This window comes from Myotis yumanensis, unplaced genomic scaffold, assembly GCF_028538775.1.
Source record: "Myotis yumanensis isolate MYYU_CA2020_CCGP unplaced genomic scaffold, mMyoYum1.0.hap1 SCAF_1, whole genome shotgun sequence".
Classification (NCBI taxonomy): Eukaryota; Metazoa; Chordata; class Mammalia; order Chiroptera; family Vespertilionidae; genus Myotis; species Myotis yumanensis.
The window spans coordinates 192,037,925-192,050,614 of NW_027223752.1; the positions used below are offsets into that span (position 1 = coordinate 192,037,925).

Sequence of the window (12,690 nt, forward strand, 5' to 3'; positions counted from 1 at the left end):
GAGAGATTAACCAAAAAACTTATATGCATATATGCATAACCCATGGACACAGGACAGTAGTGTGATGAAGTCTGGGCAGGGGAGAGGTACCGGGTGGAGGAGGTCAATGGGGAAAAAGAGGGACATCTGTAATACTTTCAACAATAAAGATAAATTTTTAAAATATTGATATTTTTATAAAAAGAAAATACAAAGGTAAAAATCAATGCTGCAGTCAAAGTCTTTGTTTATGCCTGTTTGTGCACATGGGAAAATATTTTTTATTGACTTTTAGAAATACTGTTCATTTTTAATGGCTGTGTTCAAAGAGTGTAAGTATGAAGAAGTGGTTGAAAGGATTACTCTTAGCTTCTATGCAGACTTTCCTTATTTACAGTTTTACAAAGTAGGTTTTTTTTTAGGATGAAGGACCAACAACAAGAGACCTGCTAGTGCAGTATGCCACAGGGAAGAAAAGCTCCAAGCACAAGAAGAGGTTGGAAAAGGCTATGAAAGTGCTCAAGGTGAGATTTGTACCTGGGAAATGAGGTTAGGAATCATTAGAATGTAGAAAAGGTTTTTAGCAAACGCTTTTAAGAATTTGAAATAAAGCACATTTCTGAAAGACTTACTAGTAGAAATGTGTAATGAGTTTTTAAGCACTAATTTTGGGATGAATTTAATTTTCAGCTCTAGCAAAATCTGTGACTTGAATAAATTAGATTAAATTTACTTTTCACTTGTTGTGATTGAGATGACCTATATTAGGATATCTTTGGTAGGCATATCTTCTCAGAAGAGTACATGAATAAAATACATTTTATATTTTGTAATGATTATTCTGAGAATCATTAATTTGGCCCTTACGTGGTTAATTTTTATATTGCCAAATTCCTTTAAGTTTTACTAGTGAATCTTAAAAGACAAAAACCATCTATACTCCTTTTATGAAAGAAAGGTTTTTGGAACAAAGATTTTGTCTTCTTTTTAAACAGTGTGGTGGACTTGATGACAACTTTTAGCACATTAGCACATTTAACCCCAGGGGCCTCATTACTGTAATTCAGAAAGTAAATGTTTTTTCTTTCCCTTTGTTTCAGAAACAAAAGAAGAAGAAAAAACCAGAAGTGTTTAACTTTTCAGCTATTCACTTGATTCATGATCCTCAAGGTATTATAATTATGACTTTGCAATTTCTTATTGGCCTGATCTCTGCCTACTTAGTTTCCTACCTTCAGAGTTACCAGGGAATATAAGATCCCTGGGGCTTAATAGACAATCAGTAAATACTTAGTTGTTCCTAGTTGGTGGTAACTGTTACTAGTTGATGTTCTGAAACAGTGATTCTCAGTCATAGCAAAATAAGAAAAACATGGAAGAACAGCTCTCTCTAAAATTTTTATTTTAACAACACAATAATGGTAGGACAACATTGTGCTTGACTAAATGAAAAATTGATGATCTTTTGTCCTTTTTTTAAAGAAAAAAAACAAAAAACCGGTCTGTGGAAACCAAAAGTTTGAGAAACCTTATTCTAGAACACCAGTTCTCAAACTGGAATGCAAATTGGACTCACTCAGAGAATTTATAAACAATACTGGTGCTTGGGTCCTGTTATCCCCAGAGACTGATTAGTTGGTATTGGGTGCAGTTGGACATTGGGGCTTTTATTTTTATTTTTTTATTAGTATTGATTTCATAGAGAAAGGGAGAAGGAGAGAGAGACAGAAACATCAGTGATGAGAGAGAATCATTGATCAGTTGCCTCCTACACACCCCACACTGGGGATTGAACTGGCAACCTGGGCATATGCCCTGACCAGGAATCAAACCATGATCTCCTGGTTCATAGGCCAATGCTCAACCACTGAGCCACACTGGCTGGGTGACATTCGGGCTTTTAAATGCTCTGTACAGTAGTGTTTGCTGGCCCCTCCTCTAGGTCAGTGTTTCTCAAACTTTAAGGTGCATATAGATAGAATCACCTGGGGATTCTGTTAAAGTGCAGATTGGTTCAGTAGGTCTGGCTTGGGACCTGAGATTCGGTATTTCTACAAAAGTACCGTGTGGACCAGCTGCTGGTTGTTCTGTGGACCACATGTTGAGAAACTGAAGTTGAAGAACAACTGTTAAATGGAGCACTTATTAAACAGTCACTCAGCATGTTGATGCTTAAAACCTTGAGCATCCTTACGACCTAACTTGCGGCATTATTGAAACTGTATTGACCCGTGTGTGAATCTTTTCACCTTCTGTCATACTGCTGTTTATACCATCCTGGTTCAACAGAGTGATTTCAGGTACAGCCATACCAGAGTCGCTGATCTAACTCCTGCCTTTCTCTACATCTGTAAGATAATGTTGTACAGACCATGGACCCATAGTGTACTTTTCTGATACTTTCTTTTAGATTTTGCAGAAAAACTACTAAAGCAGCTAGAGAGCTCAAAGGAGAGGTTTGAAGTGAAGATGATGCTCATGAACCTCATTTCCAGATTGGTGGGAATTCACGAGGTTTGAATTACATTGTTTCTCTTGGTGGATATTGGAAATAGAATTATTTTTGCTAAAAGAAAGCCTCTAAGGTAGTAGAGTGGCTTAATTTTATCCCCCAAATCATTTAAATTCATACAATCTAGAGAAGAATAAAATCTTTTACTCTGAAAATACTATTATTATTATTTTTTTTCTTATTAGTAAGTATAAATGTTAAATTGTATATATATTTATGGACAGGACATTTTGTGTTCTATTTTTCTTATTTTGTTTCACATACATTTTTCTGAGCCAACACAACCTACATATTTTTATTGCCTATTACTACATTTCACAGTTTATTCCTTCATAGCTTTCCTAAGTTCCAGACCCCTCTAGTAGGAGATTGTCATGTTTGCAAAGCTGAATTCTGTGCTCATTTATTTTATGTTAAGTTAGACTGCAAGAGCTCCTTGGTGATTTTATATATATATATATATAATATACGTATGGAAACTTCACACACACTCTTGGACCAAATGGCATTGTAGAAGAGATTCCCAAAAATTTAGGCCGTGAAGAAATGACCATTGAGGTTGTTCCCCATTATTTTGCACTTGTGACTAGTGCTGCTATTCTGAAAATCATTGAATATGTTGCTTTCTTCAAAAAAAATTTTTAATTAAAAAAGTAAAACAGGTTTGGCTTATTTACTGAAAATTAAACAGTATAGACATAGATCAACTTAAAAATGAAAGCACTCATTCTCTTTCTCTAAGAAAAACAACACTTTAGCGAATAAACTGCTTTTTCTCTATGGTCTACAGATCTAAGGCAGGATTGCCAAGTCAATTCTTGATATATTTGTGTGGTAATTTTATGTCCAACCTGAATTTGAGCTTGATAACCAAAAGCGGTTTGTAATTTAAGCATGGTTGATGGAAATGATACAGAGTTTCACAACTGACTACAATTGGACATCCATCTTTATATTGAACCCAACCCTTCCCTGTTACTTTGGCCATGGTTTTGTTCTGTGGGTAAAATAGAAAAAATTAATTTATTTTCACATAATGAACTTTGATAAAGACTAGTCCATCTCCAAATTTCCTCTTCTTAAAGTTAAAAATTGCAACTGCTTGCCCTGGCCGGTGTGGCTCAGTTGGTTGGAGATTGTCCTATACACCAAAACGCGGCAGGTTCAATTTCCAGTCAGGGCACATACCCAGGTTGTTGGTTCAACCCCAGATGGGAGGCAACTGATGCATGTTTGTCACATCGATGTTTTTCTCCCTCCTTCTCTCTCTCCCCCCTCTCCCTGTCTCTAAAATCAGTTTTAAAAATGGCAATTGCTTTAATAACGGGACCCATGTCACCTTGATTAGGTATACTCCAGAGTGATAGTGTTTTTTCTCTAAAATAGAGCTCTGAGTAATTCCTCCAAAGTGGTCGGTGTGGTATCTAATAATAAAACCAGAATTGTGGTGTTTTTGGTGATCAGATTATACTAGATGCTATTTAGATTTGAACTTAGTGATATAATTGGATTTGGAAAAGTGAACTTATAGTTTAGCTTTAGTTACAGAAATTTTAAAGTTTGCGTTTTTCCCCCCACAGCTTTTTCTTTTCAACTTCTATCCCTTTGTGCAAAGGTTTCTGCAGCCCCACCAAAGAGGTAAGTCGCACACTCATATGTTTCTTTGGTCATCTAGGTCATCTAGGGGTTAAAATAACCATCCAGAATTTTTTCTTCTGTAATTTGTAAAGATAAAGAGTTAGGAGTGAGATGTGTTGTTTCAGAGAAGGGGAGAGAAACTCATGTTTTCTTTCCAGAATCTTCCCTGGGTTAATTGTTCTGCTCATCAACTTTAAAAAATAATTATGGGTGGTGGGGGTGGAAAGACGAATGAATTGGTTTCTCAAAGCAAGTCTTTTTTTAAAGTAGTCCTTCATCTGCAGTTTTGCTTTATAGCTTCAGTTACCCGAGGTCCAAAAAAAAATTCAGATGAAAAATTCCAGAAATAAACAGTTCATAAGTTTATATTGCACACCATTTTGAATAGCTCCTTCAAAAGTGTAACATTAACACAATGTAGCCAATTTCTTCCTTGAAACTTAGGGTGGTCACAAGGGAATAGAGTACTCAGATCCTGTATATGTCCAGGTGAAAATAAGAGTTTTAAGGAAAGAGGAAGCAAAATAAGGACAGTCGGGAGTGCTGGGGCAGGTTCTATTTTAGATTATGTGATTAGACATTTTGATAAGGCAGCAGTTGAGTAGGTGCTTGAAGGAAGCAAGGGGGTGAAGTGTTCATGTGGAGTAAGCAGCAGCCTTAGGGCCAGAATGTCCTTGCCATGTTTGCTATAGTTCAGAGAACAGCAGTAAACCCACTATGACCTTTCTAACCTCTTACATTTTTAGAAGTCACAAAGATCCTTCTGTTTGCTGCACAAGCATCTCATCACCTAGTACCCCCAGAGGTGAGAAGTCTTAAACCTTACTTTTGTCTGGTTCTAGTGCATCGCAGTGTTACCATTAAGTATATCATTTGGCTTTTCCCACAGGGATTACTGTCCCTCCCACCCTTATTTATTTATTTATGTATTTATTTTATTTTGAGTAGAAGCGACTTTAACTCTTAGGGAGATATATACAGAAGTTTACTTACAGAAACTGAAAAAAAAATTACTATAGGAAGTAAACTGTTTTGAACAGGTTGTTGAGAATTCTTATTTTAATTGCCAAGGTTTATGATGGGAGGTCAAGAATATGAGTAAGTTTGTCCTTACTTTTGGTTAAATGTGATTACTTTTCAAAGCTGATAATGCCTTTCTTTGATTTAAACGGTATTGGGATTGGATTATCCTGGGTCAAAGCAATTTCTTTAATCCATATTGAAAACTAACCTTAAAGGAGAACAAAATTTAATCTGAAGTTCGCTACAGAGACGAAAACCCGAAGTAGAGTATTTTTATCTGTCCTCCTCAGTCTTAATTCCGTCACACTCCCGAACTGAAGGTGGAATGCTGTTTCCTACTATGAATGATCTGTTGTGCTTCATCTTCAAATATTTGAGTAGGTGCAGATATCTTACCAGCACTCTTCTTTTATTCCCAATTCAGGTCATTCAATCCTTGCTCATGACTGTGGCCAACAATTTTGTTACCGACAAGAACTCTGGGGAAGTCATGACAGTAGGGTATGTAGAATGTGGCTGGAGGCACTGGATGTTTTTAATGTACTCGGTTAGCTTTACATGACCAGGATGGAAGTTTCAGCTGGCAATGTGGCCTCAAAATATACTTTAGTTTTCTCAGGAGGCTTGATATTTTTACTTTATTGGTCAGAATTTTGAGGAGGGAGTCAGATAAAAGATATTTATCTTTCTAATCAACATTTTGTTTTTTTTACTAGCTTCACTTTTTCAAATGAATGATTGTTTGGCGATCAGCATTTTTCTCCTATCTCTACCCTGAATTCATATCTTCCCCTGGAACAAATGATTTATTGTTGAATCACTCTTTAATTCCTAGACAGTTCAGTAGCCCTTTTGATTCATTTAAAAATGCTTAATGAGTGTGAGTACTGGTTTAACAATTATCTGATCTGTCCTGATAACTAAGCAGTATGTTGAGAGCTACTTTTTATGGACTTATTGCTAGGATAACAGCTCTAAAGATCTTTAGCTTTTATTTGACCTAGTCCCGTTTACCCTTAGAGTTAGGGAGTGAATGCTACCATTATTTACTTTGTAAAGAAGATACTATTTCCTATACCACTGGTAGGGGAAATGGTAGTAAGCTCTCTGGAACAAAGCCCTCTAAGGCTGCCCACTCTCACATTCTCTCCTGTGTTGCAGTTTTAGAGACCTAAGCTCTATAAAACCCAACTTCTTCTATCCCTTTTTAGTCTTTTTAGGACACCTTCTTAAATTGAACCATATGAAATTGCTTTTTGGGTTCTTTTAAATGTTTTTTCCTTTTCTAGAATTAATGCTATAAAGGAGATAACAGCTCGATGTCCTCTAGCCATGACTGAAGAACTTCTCCAAGACCTGGCTCAGTATAAAACACACAAAGATAAGAGTAAGTTGCATGTTAGTCTCTGTAGACCAAAGAATATAGGATGATTCATTTTTATCTCAAAAGACACTTAGCTCTGGAGTTTCTAAATTAAAGGTATTATTTTACAGATGTAATGATGTCTGCTAGAACTTTGATTCAGCTCTTCCGAACACTGAATCCTCAGATGTTACAGAAGAAATTCCGGGTAGGTGAAGCGTGCATATGTTGATCTAAAGGTATGGTCTCAGAAGGTGAGAGTGATCCTACAGTTTGAGTTTAAGTGTTTGTGAGGCTTACATTATGAGTATTGGTGATATGCCTGGTTTATTCTTTAAACTCAGAATACAATTGATTGAATACCATTGCCTTAAATATTTGATGACAACTGAGTCTTATAGATCAGTCAGGCTGTTTAATCATTAATCGATTGGAATCCCAAAGATTAATCAGTAGCTGATGCCAGTATTGAATGGGCAATCCCCAGACAGATACCACCTCTTTGGAGTTGCAAGGGAAGAGAGATGGGTGTATGTGACAGAAAAAGAGATGGTGATCTCAAGACTTAAGAATCAGAACGGAGCCCTGGCCAGTGTTGCTAAGTGGTTAGAGCATAGGCCTGCACACGAAGGGTCTCGGGTCTGATTCTGGTCAAGGTTGTGGACCTGGGTTGCAGGTTTGATCCTGTCCCCGGTCAGGGTATATTCAGGAGGCAACCAATCAATCTATGTCTCTCTTTTTTTTTTTAATTAAATCTTTATTGTTCAGATTATTACAGGTGTTCCTCTTTTTTTCCCCCCATAGCTCTCCTCCACCCAGTTCCCACCCCACCCTCTACCCTTACCCCTCCCACTGTCCTTATCCATAGGTGTACGATTTTTGTCCAGTCTCTTCTTGCACCCTCACACCCCTTTCCCCCCAAGAATTGTCAGTCCACTCTCTTTCCATGCCCCTGGTTCTATTATATTCACCAGTTTACTCTGTTCATCAGATTTTTTATTCACTTGATTTTTAGATTGACTTGTTGATAGATATGTATTTGCTGTTCATAATTTTTATCTTTACCTTTTTCTTTTTCCTCTTCTTAAAGAATACCTTTCAGCATTTCATATAATGCTGGTTTGGTGGTGATGAACTCCTTTAGCTTTTCCTTATCTGTGAAGCTCTTTATCTGACCTTCAATTCTGAATGATAGCTTTGCTGGATAAAGTAATCTTGGTTGTAGGTTCTTGGCATTCATCACTTTGAATATTTCTTGCCACTCCCTTCTGGCCTGCAAAGTTTCTATTGAGAAATCAGCTGACAGTCGTATGGGTACTCCCTTATAGGTAACTGACTTTCTTTCTCTTGCTGCTTTTAAGATTCTCTCTTTGTCTTTTGCTCTTGGCATTTTAATTATGATGTGTCTTGGTGTGGTCCTCTTTGGATTCCTTTTGTTTGGGGTTCTCTGCGCTTCCTGGACTTGGAAGTCTATTTCTTTCACCAGGTAGGGGAAGTTCTCTGTCATTATTTCTTCAAATAGGTTTTCAATATCTTGCTCTCTCTCTTCTTCTGGCACCCCTATAATTCGGATGTTTGTACGCTTGAAGCTGTCCCAGAGGCTCCTTACACTATCTTCATATTTTTGGATTCTTTTTTCTTTTTGCTTTTCCAGTTGGGTATTTTTTGTTTCTTCGTATTTCAAATCTTTGACTTGATTTCAATCTATGTCTCTTTCTCACATCGATGTCTCTCTCCCCATCTCTCACTCTTTCTCAACAACAAAAAAGGAATCCTAATGGATATTCTCTAATAACTTCCAGTTTCCTGATCCGGATCAGAAGAGACCGGGAAAATAGTGGACAGAGTTCTCACTGGGAAATTTACATTGACCCAAGGCGTATATGGATTGATCTTTGTCATTTGATTACTTCATTTTTTGTGATTCTCCTCTCTAAATTCATAATCCTAGGAAATCCTTTTCATGAATAATGATTTACAATCTAAGAACCATATTAAAAACAATTTCCTTTCCTTTAGGGTAAGCCTACAGAGGCCTCTGTAGAAGCAAGAGTACAAGAATATGGAGAACTAGATGCTAAAGATTACATCCCAGGAGCAGAAATTCTAGAAATTGAAAAAGGAGAAGAGAATGCGGAAAACGATGAAGGTTCATTTTTATTTCACCATTATTTGGGACATAGTCACTCCTATATCTGTATTGACCTTGAAATCTTTACGCTATTGAACATTCAGCAGTGAGTTTATGCCAGGCACTGTTACAAGCCTTGGGGATCAAATGGGCATGGTTCCTGCTATTAGAGAACTTACATTCAAGTGTCACTGTCTTTTCATGTTCTTCAGGGTGGCTGCACCTTACCAATGGTATGCTGGTCACTTGGGAAAGATAATGGTTTTTTGTTTGTTGCCTGGAAAAAAAAATGATGAGGTATTTACTAGTCCTTAGCAACCTTCCAAAATTCTCCTGTTGAAAAAGGCTTGTTGAATTTGTTGAAGAATGCTTGAGGATCTCCATTCTGACTTTCTTATATTGGTTGCTAAAGTCCTGTCTTTTTCCTGTTCATTCATTCATGATTTCAGCAAAGCCTTTTTAAGCATTAGCTGTGGGCTGGCCACTCTCAATACAAAGATGAATGATATGGTTCCTGCCCTGCAGGCATGGAAAAAAGCTGAGAATAAAGTGATACTAGGATTTATAATTGGAGTGAGGCATAAGGGCAGGAGAGAGGTCAGGTCAACCTCCAAGGTTCAAAAAAGGCCTCAAGGAGATGGTAACCCATAAGCTGTATTTTGAATTATAAGTGAGGAATGGTAGAACAATGGAGACTTTCCAGGCAAACTGTGAGCAAAGTCCTAAAGGATTTGGGCAACTTACAGTGCAGAATATAAAGTAGACAATAGTCAAATAGTAGACTAGAGTCTGAGTTGGGCCTTATCATGACTGGTTGTGTATATGCCATACCAAAGAGCTGGGACACTATTATATAGAACACTAGAAGCCCGGTGCACGTATTTGTGCACTAGTGGGGTCCCTTGGCCTGGCCTCCGGGATCGGGCTAAAACCAGCTCTCTGATATCCCCCGAGAGGTCCCAGATTGCGAGAGGGCACAGCTAGGCTCTGGGACCCCACCGGTGCATGATTGGGGCCAGGGAGGGACATGGGAGGTTGGCCAGCCAGGGAGGAACCATGGGAGGACTCCGGGGCATGGCTAGCCCGTCTCAGTCCCGATTGGCTGGACCCCAGCAGCAAGCTAACCTACCAGTCAGAGTGTCTACCCCCTGGTGGTCAGTGCATGTCATAGCAAGCAGTTGAGCGTCCTTAGATATCATTAGCATATTATACTTTGGTTGAATGGACGTCCGGGCACTTAGCATATTAGGCTTTTATTATATAGGATGAGGGACCACTGAGATTGTAAGTAGCTGATTTTGAAAGCGTACTATGGTGGCTCCATTAAGAACACTAGTACTCCTTTATTGTGGTGTCTGCAAGGTGTTTTTTGTTTGTTTTTAATTGATTTTCTAGAGCAAAAGGAAGGGAAAGGGAGATAGAAACACGTTGATAGGCTGCCTCCTGCATGCACCCTACTGGGGATCTGGATCACAACCTGGCATGGTCCCTGACTGGGAAACCAGTGACCTTTTGGTGCACAGGATGATGCCAAACCAACTGAGCCACACTAGCCAGGGCTGCAAGGTTTTTTAACATCCAAAATCTTCTACCTCAGTTCTCTGAATGACTGTTCTAACTAGTTTCTAAAAACATTTCTTAATGTGCTTAGAAGAGTTGGGTGCTTCCTTTGTAGCCAAGATTACTGTACTGTACAAGTGCAGTTTTGATGTACATGGTTTGGTGGGAAGAACGTGGTCTCTCGAGTCAAACATGATTTTCAGAATTTCAGTGTAGGCTGCATTTTCTGGCTGGCCTGGAACAGGTGCCTTAACGCAATATCCTGTTCCTCTTCTATTGAATCTTGAGGGTTAGAGAAAGTGTAAGAATTGGGCCGAGGGTAGATACTTGGTCAGTGTTTAATTCCCATTCCTACAATGAATTAAATTGATGTGGCTTATTTAACAATAAATACTGATCAATCCTTGGTTTGTAGAGCATCTATTTGAGGTTCATAACCTTACTTTCACTAGATTTATCTCCACTTGCCATGAGTACTCAGCACAAAGCGATAAACTACCCGTTCTCTCTCACACAGACGGGTGGGAGAGTGCCAGTCTCAGTGAGGAGTCAGATGACAATGGGGAGTGGGTTGACGTGCACCACTCTTCTGATGAAGAACAGCAAGAAATCGTAAGTTTCAACATATCCTTCTATCAGTGCATCACTCCAGTGTTCATTAAGGCTTAATTCATGCTGAGCCTTGCTGGGGGACTGAGCTCTCACCTGAGCTTGTAGCCTTGAAAGCCTTTGTTGTGTCCTTAAAGGCTAAGAAGCTGAGCAGCATGCCTGCGGAGGAGCGGATAGCCAAAGCTGCAGCCGTTAGCACCAGCCGAGTTTTAACTCAGGAAGACTTCCAGAAAATCCGCCTGGCCCAGATGAGGAAGGAACTCGACGCTGCCCCCGGGAAAGCCCAGAAGAGGAAATATATCGAAATAGACAGTGATGAAGATTCCAGGTACAGCAGCACATGCCGTAGGTCTTTAGGCAGCTCCCATGGTAATGAAAGTATTAGAGAGAGGAATTCCACTCTTGTTTCATGTTACATTTTTTCCTTCATCTCAGGGGCGAGTTGCTTTCTCTTCGGGACATTGAACGCCTTCATAAAAAGCCAAAGTCTGACAAGGAGACAAGACTAGCAACTGCAATGGTGAGTGAGGCATACTGTTTCCTAGTCCTGTAAACAGAAAACAAAGAAATGAAACATGACCCAGAACTTGTATAGGCACAGAATGGTAGTATTTTACTTTAATGTTTTGACTAAAGCTGTACTGAACATAGAATAAAATGCACAGGTATGAGGCGTTCAGTTAGATGAGCTTAACAACTAGGCAGCCATGTAACTACCATCCAAAACATGTTGTAGATAACAGGAAGCACCATTACATGTTCATGGGATCAGGGAGGCTCAGAACACTACCAGAGCTGATAGAAAAGCAGGGGAGTGTTTGCGGTCATTAAGGAAAAGGCACACAGTTGGAGTCTGCCTCTGGCAAGTACGGTGTGATTGCACCCCGCCGACATTTCCACCTTTATTTTCTGTGCCTTTGCTTGTCTTGGGCATCAGGCCATCCTGGCTCCACATTACCCTCTGCATTCCGTTTGTACTAAAATCTGTTCAGATAAGTTAAACCCGTGTTCTTTCTCCACACCTTTCCATGTGCTATTATTCCTGTTTCCTGAAATGCTCTACCCCTTTCTCTCCTTTCCCCTTACCATGAATGCCTTCATCCTGCAAAAAAAAAGCTCACAGGTCTCCCTTTCTAGGAGGTTCCTCAGACCTCACCAAGTTGAATTATTATGACTTTTTTTTGCCTCCACTTTTTTTCTCTTTTTATTGATTAAGGTTTTACATATGTGTCCTTATCCCCCCATTGCTCCCCCACCCCCCTGCTCATACCCTCACCCCCCTGGTGTCTGTGTCCATTGGTTAGGCATACAGGTCCTTTGGTTGATCTCTCCCCCTTACCCCCACCCTCCCCTACCTTCCCTCTGAGGTTTGAGCATCTGATCAATGCTTCTCTGTCTCTGTTTTTGTTCATCGGTTTACATTGTTCAATTATGACCTTTTTTTCCCACTGAGCTCCTTGCCCCATTACAGTTGATCACGGTCCATTTCCCCTGGACTGAGTCCTGGGGAGCAAGGACTGTGTTCCATTCATCTTTGTGTCCTTGGCATCCAGTAGAGCACCTGGCAAAGAAGAGATGTGTATATTGATTAGGTAACTCATGAAATGTTTTTTGTGTGTGTGCTGACAGGCTGGAAAGACAGACCGAAAAGAATTTATGAGGAAGAAAACCAAAATGAATCCATTTTCCAGTTCCACAAATAAAGAGAAGAAAAAACAGAAGAACTTCATGATGATGCGGTATAGCCATAATGTCCGCTCAAAAAATAAGCGTTCCTTCCGAGAAAAGCAGGTGAGTTCATCTTGAAGCTTGGGATTGTCATTCTAAGACACCTTTACTTTTGGGATGGACTTGTGCCTCTAAAGACCTTGCATT

The 12,690-nt window shown here is 39.3% G+C and overlaps 1 protein-coding gene across 1 annotated transcript in view; it reads left to right on the forward strand.

Annotated features, from left to right (window-relative positions):
- The window catches only part of SDAD1 (SDA1 domain containing 1), a 33,495-nt gene that overhangs the window by 15,512 nt on the left and 5,293 nt on the right, over nt 1-12,690 (forward strand). Inside the window, exons 9-21 of the mRNA XM_070394741.1 lie at nt 402-503; nt 1,080-1,149; nt 2,390-2,493; nt 4,072-4,129; nt 4,876-4,934; nt 5,577-5,653; nt 6,442-6,539; nt 6,647-6,723; nt 8,535-8,664; nt 10,724-10,818; nt 10,953-11,143; nt 11,251-11,335; nt 12,445-12,606. Of these exons, the coding sequence (XP_070250842.1) occupies nt 402-503; nt 1,080-1,149; nt 2,390-2,493; nt 4,072-4,129; nt 4,876-4,934; nt 5,577-5,653; nt 6,442-6,539; nt 6,647-6,723; nt 8,535-8,664; nt 10,724-10,818; nt 10,953-11,143; nt 11,251-11,335; nt 12,445-12,606 (1,308 nt within the window). The remainder of the gene's footprint in view (nt 1-401; nt 504-1,079; nt 1,150-2,389; nt 2,494-4,071; nt 4,130-4,875; nt 4,935-5,576; nt 5,654-6,441; nt 6,540-6,646; nt 6,724-8,534; nt 8,665-10,723; nt 10,819-10,952; nt 11,144-11,250; nt 11,336-12,444; nt 12,607-12,690) is intronic.